The sequence below is a fragment of the Pan paniscus genome, chromosome X (assembly GCF_029289425.2).
Source record: "Pan paniscus chromosome X, NHGRI_mPanPan1-v2.0_pri, whole genome shotgun sequence".
Taxonomy (NCBI): domain Eukaryota; kingdom Metazoa; phylum Chordata; class Mammalia; order Primates; family Hominidae; genus Pan; species Pan paniscus.
In genome coordinates this window covers 107,542,332-107,564,256 of record NC_073272.2, presented here as the reverse complement: position 1 = coordinate 107,564,256, position 21,925 = coordinate 107,542,332, and the positions used below count along the sequence as shown (strand labels likewise).

Genomic DNA, 21,925 nt, shown 5'->3' with positions numbered 1-21,925 from the left:
AATTGCTTGAACCCAGGAGGTGGAGGTTGCAGTGAGCCGAGTTGGTGCCACTGCAGTCTAGCCTGGGTGACAGAGCGACAATTCATCTCAAAATACATAAATAATTTAATGGTAAAGCTTAACTGAGAATATACGATGGAAGAAAAAGGCCAATGAAAATAGTGAAAACATTTACATTCTTAAATATGTTATAGAGAATTACAATTTCACTGAGGTTTTGTGAACTTCAAAGTAAATCTGTTTTTCTTCATAATCTTTGACTTAACATTTAACTGTATGACACTAGTGTTTGATTCCCCAATTTCTCAGCTGTACCAACTACAATGAATTCCTTAGATGGCTGCGTCTGCTGCTTTCTGCTCCCATATTCTGTTACACTACAAGGCCTCCAAATCAATCTGTTGGCAAGTCTGATAAAGATTCTTGACTTTGTGGTTTATGGCTCCAGCTTCACAGTTCTATTGACTGCCTAAAATTGAAAGCAAAAATTTGTAATGTGAATTTCTCTGGGAAGAGGATTTATTGCTTTCATCAAATTCTCAAGGACATCTGTGATTCCCCCAAAAGGTTAAAAATCCCTGGTTGAGACAAAAAAGAATACTGAATCAGTTGTCAAGAGACCTCATTTCTACAACTATAGTTCTACTACAGTTTTTTAATTTATAAGTTTTCACATCTATTCTCACTGTAGTCTTTAAGAAGGCAGAAATCATCTCCATTTTACAGATGAGAACATACCCAGAGCTAGAGAAACAGCCAGTACCAAAATCTAGCTTTCCTGGATTCTAATTCATTTTCTTTTCTGCCTCTTCAAAGACAGTGGACCAAATGGAAGGTATTCTGGCATTTTGAAAATAACCGGTTAGTTGAAACACCTATCCTGGTGCTTTTCTTTAATTTGGCTGTGACGTAATAAGAAATACATATTTGGTCTCAGCCCCCAGTACCTGAAACAGAGCTCCTAAAACCCTTGACAGTTCCTGAGTGATAGGAGTGTCTTACACAGAGCTTCTAAACCCCTTGGGATTTCCTGGGTGATAGGAGTGCCTTTTGTTCTAATGTTGCAACTCTTGGTGGGCTCCTGGATAGCTTTAGAACGGGGGCTATTAGTGACCAAGCCATGATTAGAGGATTAGCACTTTCAGCCCCAACCCCCCATCCTCCAGGGAGGGAAGAGGGGCTGGAGATTGAGTTAATAGTTGATCATACCTATGTGATGAAGCCTCCATAAAAATTCATAAACTACAGGGTTTGGTGAGCATCTAGGTTGGTGACACACCCACATGCCAGAAGAGTGGTACACCCCCACTCCATGGGAACAGAAGCTCCTATGTTCAGGACCCTTCTGGACCTCACCCTATGTACCTCTTCAGCTGGCCATTCATCTGTATCCTTTATAATGTCCTTTATAATAAACTGGTGAACAACAGTGTTTCCTTGAGTTCTATGAGCCATTACAGCAAATTATCAAACTTGAGGTTGCGGGAACCCCCAATTTGTACCCAAGTCTAACAGAAGTGTGGGTACACTGGGCACCCAATACTTGTGATGTGTCTGAAGTTGGGGGCAGTCTTGTCAGACCCAACCCTGGGTAGTGTCAGAATTGAATTAAATTGCAGGACACCCAGTCAGTGTCTGCAGAGAATTGGAGAATTACTTGGTGTGGAAACCCCACACATTTGCTTTCTGAAGTGTTGTGAGTAGTGGAACAGTTTTTCTTTATTGGCATATCTTTTTATGGTTTCCTGGAGCCCTCATTATCATCTCTGAATTATTTGTTTTGTTTTTAAACCAAAGTTTCAAAGACAAGTGGGAGTACTGAGTCTTTATCGATTAGTTTAAACCTTTTATGAGGCCCACTGATGTGTTTTCCAGCAGGTAGACATTGTAAAACAACTTTTTATTACTAAAGCTTGGGTTTGTTTCACTGAAATTAGTAGTTTGGTGCAGTTGAAAAGCATTGCCCTGAAATCCAGATGATGTGGATCTAGTTTTGACTTTGCGTAATCTCAGGCAGATTATTTTACTTCTCTGCACTCAGGGATTCTCCTCTAGGGGCTGGGTGGCAATATATAAGAGTGAACCAGCTTTTTAAAAGAACATTTACCCCTTCCTGTCTCCCCCACCAATAATTTAATTGTACATCATCTCCCACCTCCAGCCTCATCATTGTTAGGAGTGGCCCACTGTATGTGTTATAACTCAGGTGTGCTGGGGTTGAAAAAGTTTGAATACTATTTATTTCAGAGCACTCTTCTAGCTCTGATCAAAGTTGATCAAAACTGAGTTGCCCAGAGTAGATTGAATGGGTGGTAAACCACCTGGTTTGATTTGAGAGGGGCTGAGAAGTTTCCTTTTTTCAGAAATATATCTCTTCTGGATTGTTTAGACTCTTCAGATTAAGGATTATCTGTGCTTGAGTCCTCTTTAAAAGGTAAATACTCCAAAGAAGACGAACTCATTTATCAACCTAATGAGATCACTGAATGATGAAAGATCATGTTCACTGGACAAGAACAGGTTACAGAACAGCTACTTTAGGTCCTGCGCAATGAGTCTTGCCCGAGGGAAGAAGAACTGAGAGGGTCACTGAGCTAATGGGAGCATGAGAATCCTGGGTGTTTGGAAAATAAGATGCCACAAGGCCAGAAATGGCACTGAAAGGAGAGATCCAAAGGTACGAATTCAGATTAATCTCATGTGCTTCCTAACCTTGCCCATGTAGGGTTTCTGCCTGGGCAACATGTACTTCATATTTTTAAATCCATATTTTTCTATTTATTCCTGTCAAATTCATTTTGTTGGTTTCAACTCCACTTTTGAGCTATCAAGATCATTCTGAATCGTGATTCTTTCTTATAGCCTAGTGGCCATTCCCCCTAGGAGCAAGTCATCCACAAATTTATTAAGTGTACTTTGTGTGTTTTGATCTAAGTAACTGTTTCTTCATCTTGGATTCAGGGAGTCTGTAACTCACCTGAAACTATATGTGACACTTTGTGTGTATAAGCATCTTTCAGTGAAGATGAGTTTAGAGTTTTCAGCAGATTCTCAAGGTGTTCCATGACCTCAGAAAAAGGTTACAAGCCACTGATCCAACTATTCATCAGTATTTTGAACAGAACAGTGCTAATAAGGACAGAGCTCTATAAGACTACCAGTAGTGCTTTCTTTCCTGGACTGCACTGATCCATCAAAAATTTTGGGGTGTAATTGTTGACTATTACATGTCAGTCTCTTGCGATTTGCCTCTATAATAAAAATGGAAAGGAAAAATGAATTCCAGCTACTTGGGCATTCTAGTAATTGAGATGTTTACACTGTTGTTTACTTTTTAATCTCTAAATATTAGGTCATTCTTAAGACCTTCATTATTTTGCTTCTTGTGTCCATCAGACACCATATACCATACTATCATATTTAGTATGAATGAAATTATAAATGCATCAGAAATCCCTGACATTTTCTGAAAATGGACGCATCGAAGAAAATGCAGAAATAAACGCTTGCTATCTCTTCTCTCCATGGCTCTAGATAAGTGTAATGTTAATTTCCATTTTAACTCTCCTTAAAACCTACAGAGACTCTACCTCAATCTGCGTATGGTTATGATTTATATAGAAAGGAGTTTGCAGTTTAAGAAAATATTTTACATGAAAATCTGAAAGTGATAAATGAGAAACTCACTACTTCGTTTAAAAATGATTCACCTTAGAAGGAAGTGAGACACAAAAAGTACATACTGTATCATCCCATATGTATGAGGGCCAAGAAAAGGCAAAGTTAACCTCTAGTGATGGAAAACAATGAGTGATTTCCTAGGTCCAGGGCAATGGTGGGATCGCACAAAGGGGCATGAAGAAACATTTTGGGCTGATGGAAATGTTTTCTCTCTAGATGGGTGTGGTGGTTTCATGGGTATGTGCTCTGTCAAAACTCATCAAATTGTACACTTTAAATGTCTGGTTTATTATACATAAATGCTATGTCAGAAAAGTTGTTTATAAAAGGACTAGCCTTAGGAGTCACTAAAATGAGACATTATGAGTATTATTTATTGAGCCTTAAAGTAAGATTTAAATATGATTAATTCCACAAGTGAAAAGGTAAGTCTACCTGTAAGTTTCTTCAAGGTGAGATGTGGGTGAAATATGATCATGAGAAAGCTTTTCAACAGGGGAAGAAGAAGTGATATCAGTGCATTTTAGTAATATTAGCATTCATATAAGATTGGTATCGCTTTATTAATGTGGAATGTACAGGCAGTAAAACAGGTTATTTAATTAGTTGAAATTATCTAAAATAGATCTTAAGAGTTCACTTAGAACACTTTTCTGGACTGCCTTTCAAAGTAGATAACATCAGACACAGTGATAACATAATAACTCATTCAAAACTAAATTGTACATCACCTATGATATCAACATTTTGTATTCACTGAAGGAAATTATATTTGAAAGTGTTTGCCTGTACATTATTTGACAAAGTTGTGGGGATTTTTTGTTTTTTGTTTGTTTGTTTTCTGTTTTTGTTTTTGTTTTTGAGATGGAATCTCACTCTGTCACCCAGGTTGGAGTGCAGTGGCACAATCTCGGCTCACTGCAACCTCCACCTCCTGGGTTCAAGCGATTCTCCTGCCTCAGCCTCCCAAGTAGCTGGGATTACAGGCATGCACTACCACGCCCAGCTAATTTTTGTATTTTTAGTAGAGAAGGGGTTTCGCCATGTTGGCCAGGCTGGTCTCGAACTCCTGACCTCAGGTGATCCACCTGCCTCGGCCTCCCAAAGTGCTAGGGTTACAGGCATGAAATTGTGTTATTTTTTAAATTTGCCATGCTCAGATATTGGATACCAGGGTGATTTCTTGGGAAATCTAATATGAGGAATGAAGCATTAATTATAAGACCTGATTTTAAATGCTACGTACCAATTAATGTATACCCTTTACATATTCTCCTCTATTGTATTTGGAGAAAATTTTCCAATCTATGAGATAATGCTGATGAATTATTTTCTTAGTGGTCAATATAAAAATGAATGAGGAACTATTCCTAGAAATAATATTGAATCTAATTAATGCCACCTTGTCATATGTGCATGTGGAACATAAGAGTAGCTAAAAAGAGGCCGGGCGCAGTGGCTCATGCCTGTAATCCCAGCATTTTGGGAGGCCAAGGTGGGCGGATCATGAGGTCAGGAGATGGAGACCATCCTGGCTAACAAGGTGAAACCCCATCTCTACTAAAAATACAAAAAATTAGCCGGGCGTGGTGGCACGTGCCTGTAGTCCCAGCTACTCAGGAGGCTCAGGCAGGAGAATCGCTTGAACCCAGGGAGCGGAGGTTGCAGTGAGCCGAGATCGCACCACTACAATCACAGCCTGCGCGACGGAGCAAGACTCTGTCTAAAATAAAAAAAAAGAGTAGTTAAAAAGAGAGAAATAATATTTTCTGAAATAACAACACAGGTACTGTTGCAAAACTCAACTAAGTTAGAAATCACTTGCCTTGTCATTTGTTATGCTTACATGTTAGTAAAATTGTTAGTATTCTATATTGGTAATACAGGAACCCTTGCTGATTTAGCTGTTATCTTGGCATGTTTATTCTGGATTCATAGTAGGAATGAGCACCTTGTTAGAAGAAGGTTGGTCAAAATGGAAGGAGGAGGTGGAGGTTGGTTAGGTTATTTGAATTCCAAATGGCAGTAATGGGTTCCTTAATGATTAATGCTGTACTTAGGCCACCAGCCTATGCCTTAACCACTCCCTTTTCATCTTCACTTAAGGGCTCAACTACAACCCCAGGCTCTGACTCTGGCTCTGGCTCCAATTCCGACTGCGTTTCTGGCTCCAGCTCCAGCTCGATGTCAAGGTCAGGCACTGCCATAGGCTCTGATCCTGGGGCAGGCTCTGGGGCAGGCTCCTGAGTAGGCTTTGGCTCATAGTCTGGTTCTTGGATGGTATCAGGGCCAGTCTCATGAATGGAAGATGGTAGAGTTACTTCTAGTTGGGTAGCGTCTCCTCTTGGCATTGCTTCGCTTTCTCCCCTTGGGTTTATCTTTGTCATTGGCCTGCAAGAAAGAAAGCCCAGAAAAGAACAAGTTAGGGAGATGCTAACTTTGAAATTTCATGTGAAACCATATGTTCTGTAGCTTCAATGACCATAGGTCCCAGACTTCAGGAAATCTGTTATTTCTGATATTCTGACTCATTGTCAGGCCATAGGTCATTTTGGATTCAGAAAGGTTAGGTCTCAACAATATCGTGAAAGTTTAAGAAAGAGCAGTGTTTCAAGGTGGGAAAATAATGTCAGAATGAAAGAGTCTAAGAATCTAATAAGGTCTTTAAGGTCCAAATTCATAGCTCTGATGTATCGCTATTTCTCACTCCATCTAGTACAATACTTGGCACCTGGTTGATACCCAATAGATAGTTGTAGAAGCAAGGAGATGAAAAAAATGAATGAGTGAGATACACACTAGGAAAGAAATAGAGTGATTAAGAGCATGAGCTGTGGGCTGGGCCACATTCTAACTTCTCTGTTCCCTGGGCACTGTCCTTGTGGGTCTCTTGTTCCATAAAAAAATTTAAAATTATATTTCATGACTATGTTGGTATTAAGACAAGTATGTTAGTATTATATATGAAAATGTTTTCTTGGACCTAAAACTGTTGTGATAGCTAAATGAGTTGATGTACATAAAGTGCTTAGAACAGAGCCCGGCACACAGCACTCAATAAATAGCAGCCATCATCATTCTTTTTTAAATTCAATGAGAGTAAACAGAAAGATACCTCTGATATCTTATAATAAAAGGAGTGCTTAGGAATTGATGACTGAAAAAGACATGCCTGAGAAATGTTTGTATTCAAGTAAAGACAACAAAATGAAGGCTTACTCAAGTTCCGCGATGGTCTTAGAATTTCTTTCTTTTGCCTTTGCTTTTGCCTTATTCCTTGCGAAGCACACAACAGAGATGATGATGGCGGCACCTACCAGGCTACCAATCAAGGCCCCAACAATGATTCCAACTTCTGGATCTGAAGGATACAAGCAGCTGGTTAATAAAGTGGAATATATTGTCATTTTATAATGTGTGTTTGTGACTAGTGGGGAATATCAGGGCCATTCACATAGTGGGAAAATGACTTGTATAGGCTAGGGAAATGGAAACCCCTAGAACTCTGTCATTTGGACTCACAGTGGGAGAAGACTATTGACATTTGTGCACATAAAGAATAAAATGTGGCCAACTTGGAGGAGGTGGGGTTGCTTTTGAAATGGGATTTAGAGAAAAGAGTCTTGAGACACCATGGAGTTGTGATCTGGTCACTAGAGATAAGCCTCTGTTACAGGCAGGGACATTTCACTAGGCTTTCCCAGAGCACAGGTGAAATTGGTCCCTAAAAACCTCCCCCATGGCGTCAATGCTTACGAAGGAACCTTATGCACTCTGGTCACTGGGAAGTGATATGCCCATTTTGATAAACAGGCATCTGGTTCATTGTCTCGGTCTATGGACAAACTTAATGAGTGGGACATTATCCAGCTGAGCACCAGACCTTCAAGCCCTGAGGTGTTGTCTCTGGAAGACCACATCTGGGTTATAAGCCAACCCATCCCCATCTGCCTCCCCTCACACAAGGATGGACACCTTATATTTTGAGCTGCCTGATAATAATTCCTTTAACTTTTTATGATTAAGAGAATATAAGTAAATAGTTTAAAAAGTCAAATAGTTCTACTACATGTCTCACAAAAACAGCAGTTCCCTGCCCGACTCCTTCCCGTTTCTGAGTCCCATTCACGAAAGGCAACCACTCTTAACTCTTTTTAAAAGTCTTCTTGCCCCCATGTTTTTATTATGTTTGCTCTGATATGTCCTACCTTTTTTCCATTCCATCATTTTCTTTCAACTTCGTACCCTAGAAGTTGGAGATTGAGCTCTTTTACACCACTCCCCTCACACCCACCATGTTCTTCCAAAATAGTTATATCACAAGTTTTAGTTAAATCCAAGTTTGCAGTAGTATGGCTATATAAATATTGTTCACAGCTGAGGAACACAGTATACTATGATTCTTTCTTGTACAACATTTACAAAAATTTTCCCGGAGGTTAATAATTGCTTCATTTGGGGATTAATAAATGCATTATCACTCATCCCAAAATTTCCAACAAAACCATTAAACTTCTTTCAATTGATTCAAACATATCAGATGATGTATCGGTTTCTTGTGATTTTTCCCTCAGAGACATGCCATGTGAAGCCCTCCATTCTCTTCCCCCATCATGACCTGGTTGCCCTCCTAAGCCTGCTGCTCTACCGTCATCCTTCAGCTTTCCCATTTTATAGATGATGAGGCTTTGCAAGTTCCTTCAAGATCCTGCTCAAATAGCACTTGGTTGGTAAAGCCATCCCAGTTCTATAAGCATAATTTTCCTCCTTTGGTGCTCTATAGACCCTGTTCAGACTTCTATTATAGGATTTAGCATGTTTTAGTTGTGTTTGTCCCTCTAGCTGAACTGTGAGCTCCTTGAGTATAGGACATACATCTTCTTTATCTCTGTATCTTTATCACCTAGGACAGTCCCTGGAACACAGTAGATATTCAATAAATATTTGAGGAAGGAAGGAAGAAAGAAGGGATGTGGGAGGGAGAGAGGAAGGCAGTGCTGGACATCATTGGAAAAAAGACTAGAAAGGAAGCAATGCTCAAGTCCAAATCCTACATATCTCTACATCTGCAGTATGATTGTACCTCTGAGAAGGCAAAAAGATATTAAGGGAATTCTAAAGAAAGATAACAGAAATGATGCAGGAAATATAGCTGAAAGTGATATGAGAATAAAGGAGCAAACTTCAGGAGAAATAAAAGGAAGAAAGTTCAGGTGCATAGGAAGAGCAAAAACCCACTGGAACTTGCCATCCCTGGATATGGCATATATTAAAACCACAAATTCAAAGTAAGTTTGAAAAAAGATCCTAAGTGTTATTAAGTGATCCTTGAGATGTTTGGTGAGATATTCCTTGTGAGGAGTTGCCCCTGGGTCAGCTCAATTGGACAATTCCAGGAGTCTTAAATCTTACACTCAGAGAGTGAGTAAGCACCTTCATTGAATAGGAAAATTGAGGTTTAGAGGCATCCTGGCTCTGCCAGTTACTAACTGGATGACCTTGGGCAAGTCATTTACTTCCCTGAGCTTCAGTGTTCTTTTCAGCAAAATGAGGCCGACAATAGTCTGCCTCCCTAGATAGGGGTGGTTGGGAGGAAAGAGTGAGATAATACTCAGCATAATTCGTGCTCCACAAATAGTAGCTACCGTGATTGTGGGTACGAGTGTTATTATTATAATACTATTATTATTAGTGGCAGATCTTTGCAAGGTATATGTTTGTCAGAGCTACAGTGTCACCTGGATTTACCAACAGCATCACAAAGAGAAATTCAGCCTGCTGTTACCAGAAAGGCTTCTTTTTTAGTATTGAATAGTAATACCTACCTTCTAGCGATTTTGTGAAGCTTAAACAAATTGCTTTTTGTAAAGGATTTAGGGCAGCATATGGCATATATTATTATGTGAGCATTAGATATTAGGATGGTCATTCATCATATCAGCCTGTATATAAAGCACACAAATCTCCAGAGAAGCAGGAAGCACTAACCGGGGATCCTAACTAGTTTATTTGGCTGACAGGCCCAGACTACTTGATTTAAGGAGAAACCGTTAAAGTTGTATGGTCAACTCACGTGAAGAAGTGAGATCGATTTCGCAGGAACTATTGCCAAGTCTGTTGATGGCAGTACACTGGTAATAACCTTGTTCAAAATTTGTCAGATTTCCAATGACCAAAATCCCGGTGGTTGGGTCTGTTGAAACCAGGGAATAGACTTTTGAGATCTCTTCTGTGCATACAGATAACATCAGTGTAACAGATCACCCAATGTCCACCCACTCCCCCATATTGGCCTCTCTTTCTTGAGATGTTCAGGATTCAACTAGGCCCCTCAGGACTGTTCCAGTGCTAACTCACCTGGGACCATGCCTGTTCCCTACATATTCACCATCTCTGAGCTGGCTTTTAGAATTTGGGGAGTAGACCAGAACACAGTCATCGTGTTGGGAGACAGGCATTCTTTTTACATTACCAGCCCCCCCCCTCCACCCGCCACCACTGAGAAAACAAGAAGATTGAACTGTAAGGTCAAGCAGCCAACCACACACTCCTGCTGTCATCCAACCACAGACACCAGGCCTTTCCAGGGTCTACTGCAGGTTACACTTACTGAAGTTTTCTTTCACTGGCACGATGTCTCTTCCCTCAAGTTTATGCCAGTAGTACACAGGGGAAGGTGTTCCAAGCGCAGAGAGACAGGAAAGGGAAATAGTGTGGCCAGTTTCTGGTCTTCCTTGAATGCTACAAAGGGGCTTAGAAGGTTTCACTGTAAGGCAATGACAAAGAATAAAAATTCTTTAGGATGAATGGCATTCTGTGACAATTGCAGTCACTTCCTCAGTTTCATTTTGAATAATATGTGTGTTTATTTATTTTTTAAAAAAATTCTTGGCCAGGCGCAGTGGCTCATGCCTGTAATCCCAGCAATTTGGAAGGCCGAGGTAGGTGGATCACCTGAGGTCAGGAGTTCGAGACCAGCCTGGCCAATGTGATGAAACACCATCTCTACTAAAAATACAAAAATTAGCTGGGCGTGGTGGTGGGCGCCTGTAATCCCAGCTACTTGGGAGGGTGAGGCAGTAGAATCACTTGAATCTGGGAGGCGGAGGTTGCAGTAAGCCAAGATCACGCCACTGCACTCCATCCTGAGCAACAAAGTGAGACTGGGTCTCCACAAAAAAAAAAAAAATTATTAAAATGTATTTTGGCAGTTTTCTGCTTGCACCACCAGGTGGGAGTAGAGCACTTCAGGTGCAGGGCCCTTCTAGTCAAGAGGCCATTAAGATTCAAATAGTGACTCCTCTGTCTGCCTCCTCCTCAGATTTATAACCATGAATTTCCACATTGTGTCTTAAAATATGCCTTTATTAAAACAGCCAAATATAAGCAAATACTAAATGACCAGGAATATAGTTTATGCTTTAAAAGCACAGTTTTAAAGGAAAATAGAACCCTTAAATACTCTGAGATAACCTATTATTCTTTTTAAAATATTTAATGCTGTATTTCTCTTTTCTCTCATGATTATTTTCTTTTTTTTTTTTTGCATTTGTTCATCTGTGGGTGACACAAATAGTTGAAAGGTTTGAATTTGCCTGTGTGCATCATCAGTAGGGGAAGTCCATTTGGGGGGTGCACGCTACTCAGCACTGAAATATTTATTCATCCTTCACTCAGCAAGCACCCATGCCTTCTGTGGGCCTGGCATGGGACTAGGCACCAGGAATTCAAAAGTAACTTTGACACAGTTCTAAAGTGGGGTGGGAGAGGGATGAGAGATGACTTTAGAGAGGGAAAGAGGCCTCCAAGACCACAGCAGGAAGAACAGGTTTTAGGTGAAGGGGTGACAAGGAGGAAGGGGTACTAATGAGGTCAGTCCAGGACATAGAGTTTTAGCTGCTTATGAAAACATGTCAGGGGAGAAGTCCTGTGGGAAGCTGGGAATCTGAATCTCATCATTCATCTTACTTACTTGCACGGTTTATTCTATCTTACATATCTTATACATTTATATATCTATCATATCTACATATCTATCTTATATCTCATCTTATTTATTTTATATCTATACATCTATCTTATACACCTTATATATCTATCTTATATACAGACAATGATGTAAATTTCTATACTTTCCAACTCACCTTGCTTATCTTCATTTTGCTCTAGAACCCTTTAAAGCTTAGGTTCTCTAATTTAGGTGAGTTAGACATGAAATGTGTCATATTACTCAGTCCTACAGCTCTTACCTGAGACGCAGTGGTTAAGGGCACAGCTCTGGATCCACACAGAATACGGGCTTTGTAACTCTACCCTGGATCTGTATAGGCAAGTTACCTAACTTAGCCAAACCTCAGCTGACTCATCTGTAAAACGTGACTAAGAGATTATCTAACCTCTGGCTGATCCAAATATTAAATACAATAATAAATATAGGGCCTAGAACCTGGAATTTCTGTTGGCCACAGCAGGACTAATTCCTGCTACTAAAGTTACTCTCCCATTGACTTCTGCTCAGTTCAGCCTTCCCAGACTCTCATTATCTGTACACAGGTGCGAGAAGACAGATGCGTATAGCTATAATTCTTAAACATTTTACTAGCCCTATCTTTTAAGCAGGTGTCTTTTTAATTAAAAGAAGTATCCTTCTACTTAGTTCTTTATTCTTTCTTATCAAAGATTTTCTCAGGTAGGAACAACTTGTTGGATGTGCCTATCCTAAACTAAGCTATTTAACCAGAAGTCCATTGCAGCTATCACTAGATTTAGATACTGCCTTTTTAAAAAGATGGCTATTGTATAGCCTTTACAGCAGAATAGAACAATTTGAACAGAAAATTAAATGGGGGTGTTTCATCACAAAGTTGGACACCAGGACTTGAACTAAATTATGGCAAAAACCTGGAATGACTTGCACTGATTTCTTGAGCCCAGAATCAAACCCAGATAGGCATTTTTTTTGCTTAGAATATTTTTCTCCTTTTATTTTTTATTAACAAAACATTTAGTGAATCACTTTGAACCAAGTCCCAAACCTATATATTTTCTAAAACTACTGACCCAGGATTGAACTGACATTTCATCCAGTTAAAGTCCCCAGTGGAACTTGGGTATTTTACTGGCAAAGCCATTGATCTACCATTTAGCTTTATTGCTTTCAACAGAATTGGGGTGGGAGGAAAAGGCTCAGCTCAGAAAAAAAAGAAAAAAGAAAAAAGAAAGTGCTTCAGTAGGTTCTTAAACCTTCCCTAAATCAATCATTTTCTTTTTATGTGCCAAATTGCGGAAGGTAGATGATGCTCATTCCAAATGCACACAAAATAATTATTCAAACTTGATCTGGGTATTTTTCAGAGATTAATTTTCCAAGGTTGTCATACCTAATGGAAAGCTCTCAAATGAATGGCCATCCAAACCACCTGGTTCTTTGCCCATTGCTGTTTCCTTCACCTAAACTGTGCCTTGCCATCTCAGCCCCTCTTCTTCATCACACACTCTTGCACATCCTTCAACATTCAGCACAAAAGTCACTTTCCTCAATAAGCCTTCTCCAATTCCTGATACAGCTTTTTGCCCTTTCCCCTGTGCCCTCATAGCTCTCCTCTCATACCTCCACTGAAAGCTTTTATGTTACGCGTCTGTCTCCTTCACTAGACTGAATTTTAGAGGGCTAAGACCCTATCTTTTACATTTCCCCATGTCCATTGCTTAGCACAGTAACTGGCACGTGTGCTCAGGGTTTGTTAAATGAATTCATGCATGAACGAGTAAATGCATGGGATTGATGCTCACTGCTGGGTAACAAAACATCTGAAAGATACATTGCTATGAGAGTCATCTTTAAGGAAATATCAACACCTCTCCCCACAATTAACCTGTCTCTCTTACCCACCTGTCCCCATCTTGCCTCACCTTTCAGTCAGGGCAAGCAAAATTGTCACTCATATACAATGAGATTTGAGAATTGCAAATAGTCGCTGCAATTTTTAGAGAAAATTAGCAGTCTCAAATTTTCCAAAAAGCCTACATTTGGAGGAGGCCTTTGTTCTTTGCCCAATTAACAAAAACAATATTTTTTAGAGTTCCTAAACAAACAAGGAAATCCACAGACCCTTCTGCCTCTTACCTTGTCTGGATCCTGGCTGCTTAAGGAAAAGTCATGACACAGAGCTATCTGACACAAAGACTCATGGGAAAAAACACCTCTGAGAGGAAGTGACCCTCAACTTCTTATGGAAATTGATTTGGGATCCTCTGAGCTTTAAATTTAAGAATATTAACCTTCTTGTCTAACTTTATCTCAGGGCTATTTCCAAGCTCTGAGATGAAGAGACTTGGCTTCTTTAGATTGTTTCTGGTCAGAACATCCCAGAACCAGGAAGCAACAGAAAATCATTAGCTAATCCCTCCAGTTTTTGAACATTTAAAAACCCCTTTGATCTCCAGTATTTCATTTTATAGGTAAAATAACAAAACTGTTCATAACAAACCTGTAAAGAAGACAGGGCAGAAATTATAACCCCTTCTCACAATGGTCAGAGAAAGGTGGACTGACTTGTATAAGGTCACTGAGTACAGAGTAAGATCTAAAACTCAGGTCTTCTGAGTGCCAGTTTGATGCTTTGGCATTTATAGCACATCACTTAGTTCCCATGTATATAACTAGTTGATATGGTTTGGATCTGTGTCCCCACCCAAACCTCATGTCAAATTGTAATCACTAATCTTGGCGATAGGGCCTGGTGAGAGGTGACTGGATCATGGGGGCGGATTTCCCCCTCGGTGCTGATCTTGTGACAGTGAGTGAGTGCTCATAAGACCTGGTTGTTTAAAAGTGTGTGGCATCTTCCCCTCCCCTTCCTCCTGTTCCAGCCATGTGAGACATCTTGCCTCCCCTTTGCCTTCTGCCATGATTGTAAGTTTCCTGAGGCTTCCCAAGAAGCTGCTATGCTTCCTGTACAGCCTGCAGAACCGTGAGACAATTAAACCTCTTTTACTTATAAATTACCCAGTCTCAGGTATTTCTTTACAGCAATGCAAGAATAGACTAATACACTAGTCTTCCAAACTGAAACAGAAACTCTCCCAGGAATTTGCTTGAGTAATACTTCTCTTGTCTGTTCCTGTACCCCAATTCCTGGCACAGAACTCAGTGAGATAAAAATATGATTGATTAAGCTAACCCACTCTTAAAAAATAGCTCTTAGGTACCTTTCCCTCTTTCCCAGGTGGGTAGATGCAGTGGCAAACCTCACAGTAAATGTCAGCTGGTTCCTTTGTGGCATTACCTGAGTGGCAAGCCAGGACAACTGTAAACAGTTCTCTTAGGTATGCACCTTGTTACCAATTGCTGCTTTTCCAAGCTACTCAACTATTAAGTCACTGATTTGATGTAGTTCCTCCTTTCTTGTGATGTGTGCACACAGCTTGAGAGCAGCAATGACTAGATCAGCTTCATTTGGGGCTACCTAGAAGTGGGAAAATGCTCATCTCAACTGGTCTGTCTGTAAGAGTTGAGGATTGGCAGCCCTTTCATCCCTTGCTTCGATACTTCCCAATACCAGCCTGCAGATGGAAGTTTAGCCCACATTGTCCTCTCAGACAGAGATTGGAAGGACTTCTAGAAATGGCCAAAACTGGGAGCTTCCCAAGGGCAAAAACAACACCTCCATCACTGTAACTCAATAAATACTGAACAAATGAGATTCCAAATTCATTTTAAGAGCAGATACGGCTTGCCCAATATCATATAATGAATATTTGTATGTAAATATGTTGATTCTCAACACTAGATTAATTTCAGTCCTTTTTCCAAATAACATTAGCATTTTAAAAAAGGGACTCTCCTGTCTTTATTTAAAAGAATAATTTAATGGTGGGAATTGTGTCGAGCTTAAAAGGAATAATAAGTTGACAGTAGTCTCCCCCAGGTAGATCTGGCTGTAAATGGAGGTTTCCTCTAAAAGAGTTGCTAGTGATCATTTTGTGGGACAGTGGATTGTCTCATCTGTTCTCATTCCATCCCTCAGAGATAGGGATCACTGGAGGTTGGGTCATCTACTGCTGTCATTTTGGCAGCCCGTTTGCACAATTGTTCTGCATGTTTTATGAGTGATTTCTCAGTGTTACTGTTTTGGTTGGGCTGGTGGCTTGTCTCTATTTCCCTGATAATGAAAATATTAGGGAGTATATTTACCTACAGAGACTTAATTGGCATCATAACTCACTGTCCTGGCTCATTCAGTGTCCTAACTTTTTCCAAGAAAAGAAAAAGCAGAAAAAAGTGCTCATACCTAACACACTGACGTTGAGGACGCCTTGGTTTTGGCCGAGAAAGTCTGGGGGGTTGTTAACATCGCAGATGTAAATTCCACTGTCTGCTGGCTGCATACGCGAGATAGTGATAGATGCATTACCTGGATCGTTGGACCCTGTAATTCGATCTTTAAATTGCCCGATGGCTACAGCTTGTCCACCTTGAGAAAAGTAAATCTAGACAGAAAAATAACAGAAATGAGAACTGGAGAGTGTCCAGGACTAGGATAAGCTACCTGAAAGCTTCTTCTAAACACATTACCTTTGATAAAGAAGCAGCATCTTCCCCCCACCAGGAACAGGTCCCTGTGGCCAAGGTTTCTCAACTCAGTGGGGCACTTTAGTTTGCTCACAGCTGAGCATTTGGCCCTCAGAGCAGCTCTGTGATGTCATCAGGGCAGGGATTAGTATGCCTATCTTACAGAGGAGGAGGTAGCTGGAGCTGACAGGATTCAACACCTAAGCTTGGGCTAGGAGATCAAGATGCTCACTTAATGAATCCACCTGAGAGAAACTCATTATGTAGAACACAAATGTCTGATGGGAAACCAAAACCATCATTTTTTTTTTTTACCATTTTATAAACTTCTTAAAATTTGAATTTACCTTACCCAGTGAGACTATCTGGTTTCCTTAAATGTTCAAATGTTCATGCTACTTTTAGACACACCTACTCTTTTGGATAGACAAACTTGGGTTTGTTTTGTTTATCAGAAGCAAAGCGGAAAAGCATCTTAGAAATCATCTGGTCCCATCCCTTTATAGTGGTGTTGTGAAGATGAAACTAAGAAATCTAGTAAAGGACCTCGGAAGTGCTCAGCCAATGATAGCTACCATCTTTCTCCCCATGTGGCAGAAGGCAGAACTGGAATTCTTCTATCATTTAAACAAATAAGGCATCTCAGACCCAGAGAGATTAAGTGACCCATCTGAAGCCACAAGGGCTCATTTATTATTATTATAACTTATTAAACTTAAGATCTGGATTCTAGTCCCATCTCTATTAAAGAGCACAGATACTTAGATCATAATGGCAACTGTGGGAGCAGCATGATGTGGTGGAAAGGGTCCTGGTCTAGGGGTCAGGTGGCCTGAGTTAGTCACAGCTCTGCCCCTCACTGTGACATAGTTAGGGGAGGTGGCCTCTAGTCATGCCTCCATGGCAGCCTGGTTTTAGATAAGAAACAAAGTTATTTAATCTCTCCAACCTTTACTTTCCACATCTGAATGAGAAAAGAGAGTAATGTTTTCCAAAGTATGATATGTATTTACCAAGTATAGGCATTTAAGTTGATTTTAGGTAGTATATAAATGAAAACTTACAAATTTCAATGTGTATTAGAAACAGAAAAATCTAGCACATTAAATCTATGACTTCCTGAATATTGTTGCATAGGGTAGATTAAGGTAGATATTTTTTAAGATTTTAAGAAAACAAGTCAATACAGAAAATAACATTAAATAACAAATAGTGCTGGTGATACACAAATATGACAAAAATCATGTAGATGGTACATGAATGACTGAAGCCAGGAAATCACTGGATTAGGTAATTCCTGAGGTCCCTTCATAATACACACCTTCTATGTACATGTTTTGTTGGTTTCATGTAAATGTATATTATTCAAGTGATTGTTATTGTTCAATAAACTGTATTGTCTTAGTCTGGTGAGACTAATTTTTCATAAAATCTACTGGAAGGCCTTACAGTTCATTTAATTCACTTCCCTCACTTTACAGAAGAAACCAAAGCCCAGAGAGGTTAAAAAATAAAAGACAAAATTGACAGTTGAGACAGATCTGGAATCCAATTTTCCTAATTCCTTGTACTGTGGGCTTTACCTTAATAGGCCAATAAAAGAGGGAAAGCAATTAGAAAACCAAAAGATATTGTCTAGATGAATTCAAATGTATTCTCCTTTAAGCAGAAAGTCAATATATTTTAAAACTAAGGCAGAAAGCTGGATTTTGAGGGAAAAATCCCAGGAAAAGAGTACATTTACAGAGAAAACTATTTGTTTCTCTCCCGTTTTTTCTAACATCAACGTGCTTTCTTGCCTGCATTATAAATGCAGCCATTTATAATTCATTCATTCACACCTACTGAAATCACAAACTCTTGCCCCAGAATGGTCTTGTTTGACTTCCAAACCAGAAAGCCAGGATTAACTCCAGGTATTCAAGTGGGACAGAAGGAGGTTCAATACATCAGAGGATTACTTTCATTTGAGTTGACACCCACGCTATAAGGCTTTCAATTTCACTAGGCAGCATGGGGCTTATTTACTTTCTAATTGACAGTTTGAGGTCTTGTTGTTTCTTACCTGGAGTTCAGCCTGCTGTCCATCAAGAGTACCCTTCACAGCCTCAACATCTGGCCACTTCCCCTCCTCCCAAGGAGACTGTGGACAGTGTAAAACATCAGCCCTGTTTTATACTGATGCTTGATGACATCACAATGAGATACAACATCAGTCATGCCTGAGGCCCACAGCAAGTCCCAGAGGATCCGGGTGAAAAGGACCTTATTTCTGCAGAGATCTTGAGGCCAAAATGGTGTGTTTTAGGCCAGAATTAGGATATGAGAAGAAGTAAAAGTGTCCACTGTATCCATGTGTCCATGCCCACTGTAAAAGTCCCATAGTTGGGCATGAGTCAAGGTGAAATGAGTATATAAGCAATGAGGCCCTGGAACCTTACCCATGAAAAAGACCTTTACTACCTCTTACATGCTAGCTCCTCATGCTGTAGTCTAATACATTTTGCCCTCTCACGATTGACACTAAAAGGTATTAGAGACAGAAATGGGGGTAGTGAGGGCTAACAATGGAGACCTAAAAGAGCCAAGGCTTTGGCTTCACAGTTCTCTGTAAGAAGTAAAGTACCTAGGGGTAGACAGCAGCAGCCAGACACATACATGGAGGGGCTTTCTGTTAAGGGGAAGTCCACACAGTCACACTGTCCTTGTAAAGAAAAAAAGAAAGAAGTGTTTTCCTGAAACTGCTTATCTAATCATATAGGAAGGGCTACAACTTGATTCCACTTTCCATAAAAGAATAACTCTTTTAAAAATCAAAGCTGAACAGTGGCCAAAGCCTGGCCCATGATCCTGTGTGGCTTGTACACTTTTCAAAGAAAGAATATTATCAATTTAGACGTCAAAGCAATGGAGATCCAGAAAAAGCCCCGGATGTACAATGGGCCACATCTTTGGGTGGAGGTGGGGAGGAGGTGATTTTTTTAAGGAAATCCATCCCAGTGTTCCCTTAAGGGGCGCTTGTTAATTTTTTACCCACCTGCACTTTGTGCTTGGGTTCATGGTAGACTGCCCTGCTTTCTCCCAAGGTCCTCTCTGCCTGCCCCCAGGGTGACGCTAGAGGCTGATGGGTGGAGTCATAATTGCACATTAATTATAAGACCTCTGTGAGATAGTTTGGTTTGTGGTTTCTAAGGTTAAGGGGCCTTCAGGAGCCCGATGGATATTGGAAATATGGGAAATGGCTGGGAGGGGCTGGTAAGTAGTGGTAAGCTCATAACAGATATGGGGACTGCAGGGAACGGAAAAGTCAACGCAAACAAGGCATTCGAACTGTTGAAACAAACAAACAAAATACTGGGCAGGCCGACTGAAATACATCCACTGGCCAAATCTGACCCAGAGGCCTGCGGTTAGTAAACTCGAATTCATCCTTTTCTAATACAAAAAAGGACACCGAGGCCTCAATAGAGGGAGCCATTTTCCCAAGGTCACACAATTTACAGTCAGACCTGGAATTCAGACCTCCTGATTCCCACTGAATATATTAAGATGGCACTTACAGTGCTTCTTAAGATGAGAAAGATGATTCCTGGGCAACCTTCTCCTTTTGGGACCATTCCATTCCCTGCTCCAGCCCAACCTTTCTCCTGCCAATTGTTGCTATTTATTGGCATGATGCTTCCCATGCTGAGTATGTTCACCACATGATGCCCTCAATATTTGCCAGCTGCAATTGTAGGCCCCTCAGTTCTTTGCAGCGCAACCTTTCCCTTCCTACTGTGCCAAGTTCCTATTCACACAAGGCCGTGCAGCTGGGAACCAGATTTGTCCTAAAAGACTTTTTCCTCACCTTAGTGACACTGCTCTCTAACTAGAAGCATGGAGTATAAACAAGAAGGGTTGAAAGAATTCAGTCTGCTTTCTGTTTGAATCTGAGTTGGAGTTAGCTTCCAGAGCTGCTTTTGCAGATTCCTTCTGGGGAGGTGGAGGACATGGACATCCACAGCAAATGACCCATTCTTTCCTTTCCAGCTTCTTGCTTTCTTGTACTGCTGATAGAGGGGCTAGCCATAGGATAGGGAAGGGGTGTGCAGGTATAAGGTGGCAATGGTCACAAGCTCAGAATTTTATTTGGACTGTATTGTGGTGGAGGGATGGCATGTGGAAGAAATAGGATACCAAAAGAAAGACTCTCTTGCTTCCAAACCAACTCTCTTACCAACCCTCCATTTGCCTGGGTATCTGCCATTTGAGTTGCTCCTTTTGGAAGAAGGCATGGAAGGTCCCATTCAATGCATTCTTTAGAAGAGAATAAAATAAGCTTTCGCTAGTAACTAACACCTTACCATGAGATTAATTTATCAGATTTAGCAGAAAGTGAATGGGACACAATACATAAATTTGATGGTGGGGTGGGGAAGAACTTGCAGTATTTCTCAGTAGGGGTGACACTGGCATTTTGGGCAGACAACTCTTTATTGTGTGGCTCTGTCCTGTGTATTTCAGGTTGTAAAACCTGAGAAGCCAGAGAACATAAGAACACTAGGTCCTGGGAAAGAAGTTGTCTAAGTTGTTTATGAGACTGGCAAAGGGTATTTTTTCACTATAAACATTCTTGAAGAATAAGTATTGTCTGAGAGATTCATGCTAAGCAGAGTCAAGGCATGGTCTGTTCAGGGACAGGTGGGGTCTCTGTAGTGTTAGCATTAACAGACTGGATGGAAGATGAGGCCATCTGTGTGACCAGAAAGGCACCAGACCACCCCAAATTTCCATGTTAGCCTGCCCATACCTGGCCTAGAGTTTTCAGCTGAGATTCCCTGCTGAGGGATTAACTATCTAAAGCTGTTCATATTTTCTGAGAGGAATGTTTCTCTGAGAGAAGGACCATGCTAATGAATATCCTGGCCTTCTTAGTGGGAAGACCTGTGGGATACTTCAGTCTCTATTCTCCAAAGGGGATAGTCAGTAAGAGATAACATCAGCCCCTAGGTATTGAGGAATACCAGGCCTCAGAGTCAATTGCTAATCTAACACAATGATTTCAGGAAAGGGAAGATGGGACTATGGAAAGAGCTGGCCACTGCCCTGATCAGGGCAGCAATAGGGTCCTGAGCCTTTAGGAAGAGGCAGAAGAACTCCAGACATGGATGTGAGAAGGTAAACTCAAGACTGTCCCAGTTTTGTCAGGGGCTTGTGCTGATCTTGATTGTTACCAAAGTCAGACCCTCCCATCCCATTCCTAAAGCTGGTGCCAGTGTCCTGGAGTCTCCAAACAATGAAGAAGTCCAGTAGTACACCAATAAGTGTTCTTACCTCAGAGGTCCAGCTACATCTTCCCCGAGCGTCTCTTGCGTGCGTCATTTTTAGACACTGACTGACTGCCTTTTCCTCCATACCCTCAGTACTGAGGCACGAGCTGTGCTGTGTTTGAGCAGAAATGGGTGGATCTGAGAGCTGAATGCTATACAGTATACTGCCACATCAACCCAGGAGTTGAACTGAATCTCTCAGTGTGACCACTGATGTCTGGCAACATCTTAGTCCCATAAATCACATAATTGTCTAATAGTGCAGCAGTCTTTTTATCCTCCCATAAATGTTCCACCAGCAATCCCTAGATTAACATACAACATGCTCCACAGAATTTTGAATGTTTTCAAAGAGGAA

At 40.7% G+C, this 21,925-nt stretch overlaps 1 protein-coding gene across 3 annotated transcripts in view; it reads right to left on the bottom strand.

The window, feature by feature from the left end:
- Window positions 1–3,948: 3,948 nt before the first annotated feature.
- The window catches only part of VSIG1 (V-set and immunoglobulin domain containing 1), a 34,018-nt gene continuing 16,041 nt past the window's right edge, over window positions 3,949–21,925 (bottom strand). Inside the window, exons 3-8 of one of the 3 annotated variants that reach the window (XM_055106891.2) lie at window positions 21,572–21,679; window positions 15,975–16,173; window positions 10,292–10,447; window positions 9,755–9,874; window positions 6,901–7,042; window positions 3,949–6,072 (exon numbers count right to left, since the gene is read on the bottom strand). In XM_055106891.2, the coding sequence (XP_054962866.1) occupies window positions 5,751–6,072; window positions 6,901–7,042; window positions 9,755–9,874; window positions 10,292–10,447; window positions 15,975–16,173; window positions 21,572–21,679 (1,047 nt within the window). In that variant the 3' untranslated portion in view covers window positions 3,949–5,750. The remainder of the gene's footprint in view (window positions 6,073–6,900; window positions 7,043–9,754; window positions 9,875–10,291; window positions 10,448–15,974; window positions 16,174–21,571; window positions 21,680–21,925) is intronic. The other 2 variants (XR_008622906.2, XM_003819683.5) reach the window with 2 other exon arrangements.